Genomic DNA, 13,007 nt, shown 5'->3' with positions numbered 1-13,007 from the left:
TCTGCTCATGGCATGCTAGAGCTCAAATTTGTAGAACTGTGAAAATCTTATATTGGAGCCATACATCCATATAGATCACACACACACACACATATTGGAAACACAATCATTATTTCTAGACCTATATACAAGAGAGAATACCAAGCTTCACTCCAAGAATCCAAGAGTGAATTATCATATTATAATTCAGACCGTTGACATGCAATCCTAATACATTTTATTTTTAGGGAGTTATCAACTTCAAATACAAATGATAACCACAGCAAGAAACAAGGGCCAAAGAAATATTACAGAAGGGTTTCATAGTTTAGAAATGGAAGTGCTCTGTGTTCTGAAATATATGCATTCACTCAATCACAATCCATAAACTCTAGACTCTGAACCCCATAATATAAAGCATGTGACCAGAGGACCGAGCACAGGCACATACAGATTATGTGGCAAGAACCTTCATTCTCACAAGAGATGTCGAAATCACTCAAAATATGCACACCTTAGTAATGCAATAGACAATCATTACAAGTGAAATTTGTTGATTTGCGCCTTCAGTAAGGTGGAAACTCTCAATGTAATTTGGGCTGAGATTAAACAATACCAAGAAAATGAGAGAATTGGTGAAGATGCTACGCTCATCAATACCAGTTCATGTTTTGCTATCAGTCTGACAAAATGGTGGAGATACTGACTGGAAGCATCAGACTTGAGTGATGCAGGGCCTGTTTGTCTCAGAATATGCAGACTACTCTAATGGGTCAAAGAACCTATTTTTAAGGGTATAAGTTGTGCGCTAAAGAGGAAATTTTATATGATGAAAAGGCAACTACAGGAATCTAATATGTTTGACAGCTTAACCTTCCTTTCATGCAATGTCGTGAGATAATGACCCAGCAACAAAAACAAAATTCTTGCCCAGTTTTATTCGCGGGAGGCAAAGGATGTTGCTTCATTTCGACCAATTTATATATATATATATATATATATATATATATATATATATATAAGACAAAAGATCAGAAGTATTGAAATAGAGACACTCCAAGAATAAAATTCAGAAGATTGAGGCGTCCTCCCACCATTAGATCAATGGCCCTTAAGGAATACAAACACAAACATAACTTCTTATTTTGGTTAAGCAATCAAGCTGCTCCGATGAATTGGCGACCAAATCCACTTGCTTAATCACCTTCGCAAGGCTCTCGTGGATACAATTCAATTCAAATTCTAATTACAAACAGAATTGAACTTGGGCTGCACGAACCAGAACGAAATTGCATTAGCCGGCGACGATTCAAATAAAGGCTCTGCCACTCAATATCTTCTTCAAATCGCGATTTTGTCCGTCTTACTCAGATTTCAGTCGGCTGCAACTCAAACCCACCTTGGAGCTCCCACGTGCATCGCGTGTGGTTATGTGGTAAAATTTTCTTTTTACTTACGGCCTTTCACATATTCATTTGTTGACCACCGAAACATTGACTAACCATGTTGTCTAACGGAACGGAAGAAAAACCTATTTTAACAGGCACGTGACTAGCACGCTGCCAGTATCCATGCACTGACAGTGCATCGAATAGAAAAACAACAACCGTGTCAGTTTCGGCCCATTTTTAAGTCGTGAATAGTCAAAAGTTGGCCACATCTTAATTTAAGGCTGGCGCCACCGTACCCTACATAACAGTTATAGATAAACATGCGCTCGTTGGAACGTGCTCAATTAAACAGGACCATAATGGAAACGTGGAAGCTTCTAAGACTACTATATATATGGGGATATTTATGACCTAATTCCTCCATCTTCTATGGTTCTAGCTACCACCACCAGTTGGATCAATGGCCATCACTGAAAACCCACCATTAGATCATGAAGAGGAAAAACTCAGTGATGAGTGCAAGAAACTCGTTCTTTCTCTCCCAAAAGAGAAAGGTTGGAGAACCCTTCACCTCTTTCAATTCCAAGGCTTCTGGTGCCAATCAGCCGAAATCCAGTCCATACTCGCTTTCCAAAACCACTTCCAAACTAGTGACTCAGACATAGTCTTGGCCAGCATTCCAAAATCAGTCACCACATGGTTAAAAGCCTTGACTTTCGCTATTGTGAACCGACGCCATTTCGCAGTCTCAAAGTCCCATCCTTTACTCACTTCCAACCCTCATGATCTTGTGCCTTTCCTTGAGTACAAGCTCTATGCAAACAACTCACTTCCTGATCTCTCCAAATTTCCTGAGCCAAGACTGTTTGGGACACACATTCCTTATCCTTCTCTGAGTACAATAAAAAAGTCCAACTGTAAGATTGTTTACATTTGCAGAAACCCATTTGATACATTTGTGTCCTCTTGGCATTTCATTAACAAAGTGAAGCCACAATCTCAAGCTCCGATCTCTCTCGATGAGGCCTTTGATATGTATTGCAAGGGCATAGTTGGGTTTGGTCCGTTTTGGGAGCACATGTTGGGGTACTGGAAAGAGAGCTTGAACAGACCTGACAATGTTTTGTTCTTGAAGTATGAGGACATGAAGGAAAATGGTGTGTTTCAGTTAAAGAAATTGGCAAAGTTTCTGGGATTCCCTTTTAGTTTGGAGGAGGAGAGAGGTGGTGAGATTGAGGAAATAGCAAAGCTTTGTGGTTTTGAGAACATGAAGAAATTGGAGGTCAATAGAAGTGGCAAGTCTATTAAGAACTTTGAGAATAAGAACCTATTTAGAAAAGCCGAGGTGGGGGATTGGACGAATTATTTGACCCCTAATATGGTTCAAAGGTTGTCCAAAGTCCTTGAAGAAAAGTTGGGAGGTTCAGGTTTGAAATTCAATGTGCTTCCCTGAGTTAACAAAGGTAGATTTCAAGGTTTCACTATTATGGTTTGTCTATGTCTTTTCATTCATATTTGTAAAATTTGGGTGTATTATATTGAGCATTTCAACAATAACATGTATCATGTAGGTATGTATACATTAATACATATATACATTTCACATGAATGTTCTTGTTACCACTACAAAAATGTTGTAGTATCATTTTATATATGTATTATTGCATTAAATATTTTTTAAAGGGTTAAATATTGTTTACTCCCTGAACTTTCAGGGAAAAAACAGTTCAGTCCCTCCCTTTTTAATTTCACACGTTTACTCCCTCATCTCTCAATTTTGAACCAATATGTCCATTCCGTCCAATTTCTCGATTAAGTCACTGTTGTGGTTATCCCTTTCGCTGTAAAATGTCAATCCTACCCTCAATTCTTTTTTTTAATTAATTTATTTTTTTCCTCTCTCTCTCTCTCTCTCTCTCTCTCTCTCTCTCTCTCTCTCTTTTCCCTTCTGCTTTTCTCTCTCTTCTTCCTCTTCCACCACCGATGAAATTGGGTGGATCCTAAGCCAAAACGAAATCCTTACCAGATGTATCTTCTCTCTCTCTCTGTCAGAACTCAGAATATGTCAAAAACCACAACACAACAAGAAATCCATGTCTACTTGTTTCGAATTCAACCAAACAACACCATTTCAAGCTTAGTAACTCAAAATTTCAATCACAATCAGCAAAAGTTAAACAATTAATAATTGAGGCTCCATATATCATCTCAAGAAATATTCAAAATCAACAGCCATATGAATTCGGAAAACCCGATTTCAAAATCGGGTATAGGCCGAGCGCGACAACTTTGATCCACTCACAAAAACCAACCCACCTTCAGCAGCACTTTCCTCATTGAAATGCAAGTCTTCTGTGACCCAAAGGGGAGGAGGCTGAGCGCGAAGAGGACAACACCGTCGTCGAAGTCTGGTTGAAGAGCACGACTGCGCCGGCAGCGCAGGAGAATTAACCGCAGACCCAGTAGACGAGGATGATCAAGAAAACGATCATGAAGATCGGGTGCCATAAGAGGATGAGGAAGACGATGAAGACCAAAACTCCGCCACCATCGAACTCATCGAGGTGGGATCAGACCAAAAGAAAAAAATTGGGAATTTGTTTATGGACAAAGAGAAGAGAGGAAAAGAGAAGAGAATCACCGGCCGACGTCATCTTCGCTCAGCCGCCACCGAAAAACATCCCCAAGCCCACCGGCCGACGTCGTCTTCTTCCTAGATCGGATCTGCTTCTCCCTGGATTGGATCATCTTCTCTCTCAGCCTCTATTTCGGGTTCGAATTGGAGCTCCAAATAGCTGCTCCACCGTAGAGCTGAGGCTACTGGCAAGACGAGGCCGGTTGGGGTTTGGCGGTGTTGGGCTGAGGCTGCTGGCAAGACGAGGCCGGTTGGGGTTCACAGCTCGGTGAGAATTTGTGAGACACTAATGGAAGAAGAAGAGATAAATAGAAAAAAGGACAAGGAAAAGCAGAAGGGAAAAGAGAGAGAGAAAAGCAGAAGGGAAAAGAGAGATCGAGAGAGAGAGAGGAAAAAAATAAATTAATTAAAAAAAAGAATTGAGGGTAGAATAGACATTTTACAACGAAAGGGATAACCACAACAGTGACTTAACCGAGAAATTGGACGGAATGGACCTATTGGTCCAAAATTGAGAGATGAGGGAGTAAACGTGTGAAATTAAAAAGGGAGGGACTGAATTGTTTTTTCCCTGAAAGTTCAGGGAGTAAACATTATTTAACCCTTTTTAAAAATATCATTTTAACGTTATTGTATGGGTTAAGTATAGAAGTAGCATATTAAAGTTATCTATGTCTTTCCTCTTGCACACAATAGACACCGGCACCTCAAATCCATCAAAAATAAAGTTAGCTAGGTTGAATGAAACCAACCTTTCAAAATGTAATGCTCTGATGACTCTAGGGTGAGGCGTCTTACAACTTTATGATAGAGCATTTACTCTACGTCGCAAAATTTGATGAAATAGATGTGGACATTTAGAAGAACTAGGATCACAAGCAAAACAGATTGGTGGTGAACAGTTGGAACTAGTTACATTGCAAAACAGTGCATGTGTTAAACTTGTTTGGTGGTGCAATAGTTTTAACATGAAGTATATCAAATATGAACGTAGCAAAGAAGCAAATTCTTGTTTTCTTTTTATAGAAAAATATAATTTTCATTCAGTCACAAAGCATAAATATCCAGAGAAGGAACAAAGGACCAAAATCATACGTTCGAAGGAAGAAAAATAAACTAAACCCTAAGAAAATCAACGATTACAAACACCATGATCCAAAATGGACCTAAATTCCAACCGCTCTAAGTGCCCCTTTCCAGAAGTTAATGACAACATTTCTGAGAGTTTTCATAAATCCTCATAATTTACAATAAGGAAAGTTGAACCCTTTTTCATACTATGTCCTATAAGTATCAGACTACGTGTAAGGGTCTTTTGTTAGCACTACTGATTATAAAACAATTACACCCAGAGAATAATGCCATAACCATGACACAACAATAAGACCAAATCGTAGCTCGACACAGTAAGAACTTATCAGACCTAACCAATGTTTGCCTCAAAATCGTCTCGGTTTAAATTAGAGTTCGAGGAATTTGCGGTTCAATTGTCCTTTTAGATTGCGCGAGCGTGCCAACTCACAGTCAAATGGCCAAGTGAGATTTTGATATATATGAATTCTGCTTGATTCTAACTTCAAGGAACATTCTCAGCCACTAGCTAGGTTCTCTTGCTTTTGTTACAAGGACTTTTGGCATTTTCACCAATGTTGCTTCTTCTTTTTTTGTGATTTTTTTTATGTAGATTCAAGAAAATGAAGGTGTGTGAAGTAAAAAAGCAACAAAGTAAATGCTAGAATTAAAGAGCAATTAACTTTTTTTTTGAAAGGAAAGAGCAATTAACTTAGAGGGCTGGAAAGTATAGTAAAACTTCTATAAATGAATAATGTTGGGACTGCAAAAAATTATTACTTTTTTTTTTGAGTGGAAGACGTCAATAGAACCAACACACACACCCATGCAGTGTATCCCAGCATAGCCAGACTAATCACTGCACCGCAGACGCACGAACCATTGGGTGTTATATTACTTTAGAGGGGTTATTATATTATTGATAAATGAAAATTTATTACTTTATAGAGAGTTTTATGTTATTCCTAATTCAATTATAGTCTAATTTGATTAGGTTGTCTATCAAAGATATCAAGATCTAGGTGACAATTACGCTATACCAAATGTTTATTCGAATGAGACATTTCAAGAAGTGATAACTTTGAATATATAACTGCTTGCTACAAAATGAAAAACAATTTACCAAATTCAGTTCATGCATTGGAATAAATTAAGAATGAAGTTCAGTTCGGTTAAGACACAAGGAAAAAGCAAAGGACTATAAAAATATATTTTGAGAATTAGTTAAATTGAGAACATATAAATTGTTAAAAGTTTTTTACTTATTATGTATTTAAAATTTTTATATACTATTTTTTTATGTACTTCATCAATTAGTAATTTTTTTACATATTTCTTTCATTTATTTCATCAATTATTACATTATATATTCACTGCGTCCTTAAGGATGTCTAGAAAAATTATTTATCTTATGCATTTAGCGAGGTTTTTAGTAACGTACACTGGTCCCGAGTCAGGAATGGAGAAATTTATTATTTAATCAAGCTTTTTAATTTATCAAACATTCATTTATCGCGATTTTAATGTAAAGTGAGAGAAAAAAACTACGGAATGTAAGAGAGTAATAAAGTAGATAAATTTCGAGTAAGCTACAACAAATGGTATTGCTGAAAGTAGGGATGGCAAAAATCCCCAGCGGGGCGGAGCTTCATTGCATACCCGCCCCTAATTGGGGGAGAATTGGGGGACAAATGGGGAATGGGGATGGGGATCCCCAATCCCCGCTATCTAAGATTGGGGATGGGGCGGGGATGATATTGTGATCCCCATCCCCAAACCCGCCCCAATAATATATATATATATATATATATATATATATATATATAAATCACAAATATATACATTTATTACTTTACTTTAATGGCTACACTTTTACTTTAATAGTTTTTTTTTTTACTTTTGCACTCACTAAATTATGATTTATGAATTTAATCATGTTTTAATTTTATTTGTTGTAGATTTTGATTTTAAAAAAGACAATATGAGAAAAAAATTATTTTATTTATTAAATTCTTATTGGGGATTTGGGGCGGGTTTGGAGGCTTCGTCCCCAATGGGGATGGGGACGGGGAATCCCCAGTATATTTTTATTGGGGATTGGGGCGGGGATGGGGGTGGAAAATGACCTCGGGGATGGAGATGGTATTGTGATCCCCATCCCCAACCCGCCCCATTGCCATCCCTAGCTGAAAGTTGTAGATGTATACTTCATGTGTTGGCATGGACCTTTTACAAGGAGCTAGAGGGTCGTATTTATACAATTACAAACATAAGGTTTAGGAAAGGAATTACAATCAAGAAATTCGGACTTAATGGCACCATAATTACCTTCTTCTTGCGGCGGCGATCATAATTGATTTGCTTTTAATTATGCAATATTTTCTCTAATGACTTCAAAATCAATTAAATATCGGCATTAATTACTCGAAGAATTAGTTATTGTTTGTTGTTTCCTTCCCTTTCAATTTCTTTTCCAAAAATTAATATCTCATAAAATCTAATAAAAAATAAAATTTTATTGAAATACCAACGATAAAAGAAAAAAAAAGTACCAACAATAAAAGCACCATATTTTTCTCATCTATCGGCTAAGGGATTACAAGCCAATTTCCCTAAAATTGGTACAAACAACCAAACAACAAATTAAACTAGATATTAGAGAATGGAGGTTCATCATCCAGAAAGATGTACTATATTTGATGGTTCTTAAAAAGTTCTCTCCTTTGAGAAACCCTAAGTCGTGCATGCGTCATTCCTCGCCTTCTTCGATTGATCTAAAGTTCAGTTTATCTAAATCATATCGATGCTCTAATTTAAGATCATTGCATGGAATTGTAGGGGGTTGGTGAACTTTGAAACACGAGAGGCTCTGGTTACTTTGGTCAGGAAGAAAAACCCAGCATAGTGTTCCTCTCTTAGACACTTGTCGGTCCGAGTTTATTGGAGGAATTGTGTACTCGCATGGGATTTGATGGCTGCATCTGCTCGCCTAAGGATCGTGATTCTAGTGGTCTGGCTCTGTTTTGGATGAATGATACTCCAATAAGGTTGCGCAACTATTCTCCTCATCACATTGACGTAGAGGTAGGGTTATTGGGTTCATCGGAGATTTGGAGGTTTACTAGGATATATGGCTTCACATCTCATGGAGATCTGATATGGACTTGGAATTTGATCCGCACTTTGGTTGCTCAAACATCAATGTTGTGGCTGGTGGCAGGAGATTGTAATGAGATTCTGAGCAATTACGACTAGTTTGTCTGTGGCGACCCGGAGACCGGATTACCACAGCGCCGCCTCCCCAAGGAACCCTACACCCACGACACTTAGGGAGTAAGTGTTTTGGGCCTAGAATTCCTCAAAGAGACAAGGCCTTTAGGTTGGAGAACAAGAAATCTATAAGCCCGAAACTCTTAGGCTTGTATAGTGGGCTTGGCTCGTAACCACAAGATTACGAACTAGGCAAAGAAGAGGAAAGGAAGGTGGTGTTGTGTTGAGTTTTAGAACCTAAGTCATTTTTTAGTTCTTAGCCCAAGTTTGCATTAGGTTCATTGAACGGTAATTTTACGTGAGTCTTCTAGGTCTAGCCCACTAGGACCTAAACTCAAATGGAGATTCTAAACCTAGGGTTCCACTTTGGTGGTAAGCAATCACACGCATCATCAACCATACATAACGTTACAAAAATTTAACGAGATCGAACAAGCCAAATAAAAATAAACTTTAAATAAAACAATTTGTGGCCTCCAAGGATTATCCTCCATACCCAACCTTCGACAACAACAGCCTGCAAAACAAACTAAAGTAGGGGTTAGGCTCCTACATCCAGTCATTGCCCATGCCCGCCCCTATATCTAAGTTTAAAAAACATGAGTTATCGCTTTGATAAAAAGTAATAGATAAATACCGGTTTGCGATTCCACGTGATCGTCACCACGTAATTACAATCCCACGGCAATTGATCTTCTTCCACAACTTCCATCATAACCGTCCATCTAGCCAATCACTTTCCGGAATTCAATTATCACAAGGCTAGAGACAAAGGGGATAATTCAATAACAAGGGCATGGTGCACACTGCCTACCACTGGTGGCATTTTCAATCCCCAAGGAGGAACAGACCTCTCCTTACATCCCCATCAATTGCCAACACATCAATCCAACCACGCAAACCATTTCAATTGTAAAAATAACAGATAATTTCCAAAAAACCATGCATGAGGCCTCATATAAAACATAGTATATGCAAGAAAAGCATAGATAGAGTTAAAGGCATCCCCTACCTGGAACTCGAGCTTTCTCTTGCAGCACTTGGCCTCAATATATGCAACCTTGTAGCAACCACCAACTTCACAAGATCCTACAACGATATCGAGCCTAGATCAATAAGCGACATTAATAACGATATACATGACTAGCTAATCACTCTCAATGCTCTCCGGAGAAAACCTCTCCTTTAATCTAATTTACCAACTAATAAGCAGACCATTTGGGCTCTAAGGGAGAGTTGGTTTTTCAGAAAAAAGTGGCAAGAACACCTTTAAAAGACAAGTTGTCAAAAGCTGGAAACAGAGTTTAAACAGGAACTGTCAAGAGTCAAGGAAAAGTGTTCAAAATACTTGAGGTAAATTCTTGGGAAAATTTTGGAAAAAAGATGGTTTAACAACCAACTCAGTAAGATTGAAATGGTTATGAAATTTTAAGTGAAGCCATGTGAAGGGTAAAGGCTTTAAAGGCTAAAGTAAAACGATGTGCAGATTCTTTCCAGAAATACCAGCTTTTGTCCACATATTTTAAAATTACATAACTAATTCTAGAAAAATGATTTTGGAGTGATTCAAATTCTGGAATGTTCATCTTTGTATCTACTATATTTCTCTAGAAGGAACTGATCCCAAATTCTCATCAGTTTAGCTCCAGTTTTGAAATGAATGCAGCTGGGTCAGATTGTACTGAAAACTGAAAAGCTGCAGAAAGTAGTTCTCTTGTTCAAAGCTCTTTTGGTACCCAAAATGGCTAGTTACGTAGACTCTAAGACACCTATAGGGTATATCTAAAGCTCCTAAAGACCTAAATTGTCAGTCATCCTTTAATACTAAAAAGAGGAGGTCTTGTAGCTCAATAACATGATGTTTTGAAGACATGGTGTTTGGACAACCGTAAAACAGATAAACTCTTGGATCAAGCACGACTTTAATGTTCAAGATAACCATGGTCTAGCATAAATACAACAGATCAGAAAGAATGAAAGGTTCTAAGTTAAAGCAACAAGGTTCCAACAAAAATAGTGATAAGTTGTAATCTGCAAGAGTTTGTAACAACAACCAAAAATATACAGAGTGTTAAGGAAAGGATGATACTCACCAAAGACTAACCAAAAAGGTGAGTTTTTCTTGAGGGCTTCAACAGGAAAGAGAGCTGAGGGAGTTGATTGGATCGAGCCCAGTTGCAGGCAAAGAAGTTCACTCAATCTCGAACATGCAGAGTGAAACAAAAACTTCTCAATATGTGGAAGAGTTGTTTTGAACGTATTGAGCCTAAAAATTGAGGAAAGAAATAGGAACTTGATAGTTCAAGAATCTTACCAACTGTTGGTATTAGTCTCAAACAAGATGTGGGGGATTCGGATAGAGCAAGAGAAGGAATTCAAGCAGAGATCCGGAACAGGCTAGTTTCTGAGCAGCTCCCGCTTCGAGGGGTGTACAGGTCTCAAAATGACTCCAATGGAGCTGAAATTTGGAGGTTAGATATAAGAGACAGAGGTAAACAACTTTGATGAAGAAATGTTTTTGATCGGAGGTCCCTAAATAGGCATTTCGAGGCACGTAAACACACTGATATGCACAGGGATGAGAGGAAGGGTGAGAAGAAGAGGGTGGACGACAATCTCTGGCCTGGGTTCTCCCTTTTGAAGGCCTGGGATAGTTCTCTAGGAGGAGTTGCCCTTTGCATGATGGCAACGTGGAAGGGAAGAGCTGAACGAGGTTCCCCTTTCTCTCTGCCCAACTTTGACGTGAACAAGGAAAGAAGAAAGGCTGGGTTTTGAGTGTGAGGGAGGAGGCTCAGCTTGGGGAAAGTAAAAGAATTAGGGTAAAAATAATAGGCTGTAAAAACCAAAACGATGGGGAAAATAAAAGTAAAATAAGTAAATACAAGAAAACTCAAATTAAAGTGTTGGCAAGACCAAATAAGGATTGGGCCTCACCAAACTTGTATTTAGATAGAAAAATGGCAAAGTAAGTTTTGTCGAAATTTTGCTCGAGTTTGAAAAACATAAGGAGTAAATAAATAGTGTTTTTATAAAGTCGGAGGAATGGTTGACGAGTAAGCGTCGGGTAAGGCGAGTAGGAATTCAACCAATTGTTAAGAAATAAAGTAAAATGAGAAATCGTAAATGCACGCACAAGTAGATTTCAAAATTATGCAAGGATGTTATTATGAGCTACAAGAACCTTATTGGATCAAGGGAGATGTTCGGGTCAAAGGTCAACTAACTTATTGGGTTAGGTTCACTAGCATACCCGTTTGTTGGATGTCCAAAGTAAATTATGGACCCTAACCTTAAGCTATTTTTGGGCCTAAGGCCCAAGCCCAAACTATTTCCAAAAGTCTTTGGCCAAACAAAGGTCGCGACAAATTATCCCGTCCAAATGTGACGTTCGAAATTTCACGGGGTCTACACTGGAGGCCCACAAAGAGGGGCGGCTCCAATAAAAAAATTCCAGCAAGCGCTGATGGATTGTATGGATTGTAACTTGTCTGATATGGGTTACGTTAAATCATGTTTTACGTGGTTCAATAGGTTCACAAAGGAGAAGAGTTGATAGAGCATGTTGTTCTGACACCTAGGCTAACATGTGCCCTTGCTCTAGAGTTATAACTCTTCCCCCTAACAAATCAGATCACAACCCCATTATGATTAAGATTAGTTCTGAGCCTGTTCTAAGCGTGTCAAGAGAGAGGAGATTCAAATTTGAGGAGATGTGGATGCAACAAGTTGAATGTCCTTCAATCATTCAAAAAGGTCGGGCGACTCCTTCTACTGGTCATCCAATGAGAAGGTTGGTTTAAAGATAAATACCACTGGCAAGTTGTTGAGGACTTGGGATGTTCTCACATTCAAGCAACGACAATCTGAAATGAAGTTGCTGCAAGATAAGATGAACAATTTGATGCGTCAGGCTTTTGATCACTTGCAGTTTGACCAATAGAAAGCTTTACTGTTTTGTTATAATGAACTGCTCTCATTGTAAGAAACTTATTGGCGACAACGATCTCGAGTCCTTTGGCTGAAAGATGGTGACCATAATTCTGCTTCTTCTTTTTTTTCACAAAAAAGCATCTAATAGACGTAGTCGGAATAGGATCAAAGGCCTTATGGATGCACATGGCAATTAGCAAACTAACTCGGAGTTGATTTCCAATATGTTCATTGAGTACTATGAGACTATTTTCAGGTCTGAGGGTTCTGATGTGGAGGCTATCAATCTGGTGCTTGATAAGATATGACCTTGTGTCACAGAGGATATGAATTTGTCTCTTCTGGCTGAGTATATTGATGAGGAAATTAAGATAGCTTTATTTCAAATGCACCCTTTAAAATCGCCGGGTCCGGATGGGATGTCTCCTGCATTTTTCCAAAAATATTGGCATATAGTTCATTATGATGTGTGCTTAGCAGTGAAGACCTTCTTGTTGATGAAGTAGTTGGATGTAGAAAGCAATTTCACCCATCTCACAATCATTCCCAAAATTAAAGAGCCTACTTTACCTTCAAATTTTAGACCGATTGCTTTATGCAACGTAGTCTATAAGATTGCTTCTAAAGTGTTAAAGAATAGATTTAAACTTATCTTACCTGATATAGTTTCTCCGCTCCAAAGTGCCTATGTCCCAGGTTGTTTGATCTCAGACAATACCGTGGTTGCCACA

General features: G+C 38.3%; 1 protein-coding gene and 1 long non-coding RNA gene across 2 annotated transcripts; one reads left to right on the top strand and one right to left on the bottom strand.

Annotated features, from left to right (window-relative positions):
* Window positions 1-1,784: 1,784 nt before the first annotated feature.
* On the top strand, window positions 1,785-3,046 carry LOC133717538 (cytosolic sulfotransferase 15-like). Its single transcript, XM_062144256.1, has one exon. It carries the CDS (start codon window positions 1,831-1,833, stop codon window positions 2,821-2,823), a length of 993 nt encoding a protein of 330 aa, XP_062000240.1. The 5' UTR covers window positions 1,785-1,830; the 3' UTR covers window positions 2,824-3,046.
* Window positions 3,047-7,433: 4,387 nt separating this feature from the next.
* Window positions 7,434-11,082, bottom strand: LOC133718692 (uncharacterized). Its single transcript, XR_009850513.1, has 4 exons — window positions 10,661-11,082; window positions 10,440-10,546; window positions 8,984-9,435; window positions 7,434-8,875 (listed from the first exon to the last, which is right to left on the bottom strand). It is a non-coding gene; the product is annotated as an uncharacterized LOC133718692 (long non-coding RNA).
* Between the last annotated feature and the right edge of the window lie 1,925 nt (window positions 11,083-13,007).

This window comes from Rosa rugosa, chromosome 6 (assembly GCF_958449725.1).
Source record: "Rosa rugosa chromosome 6, drRosRugo1.1, whole genome shotgun sequence".
NCBI lineage: Eukaryota > Viridiplantae > Streptophyta > Magnoliopsida > Rosales > Rosaceae > Rosa > Rosa rugosa.
Note: the sequence above shows the minus strand (reverse complement) of the source record. Positions and strands in the feature narration are given on the sequence as shown.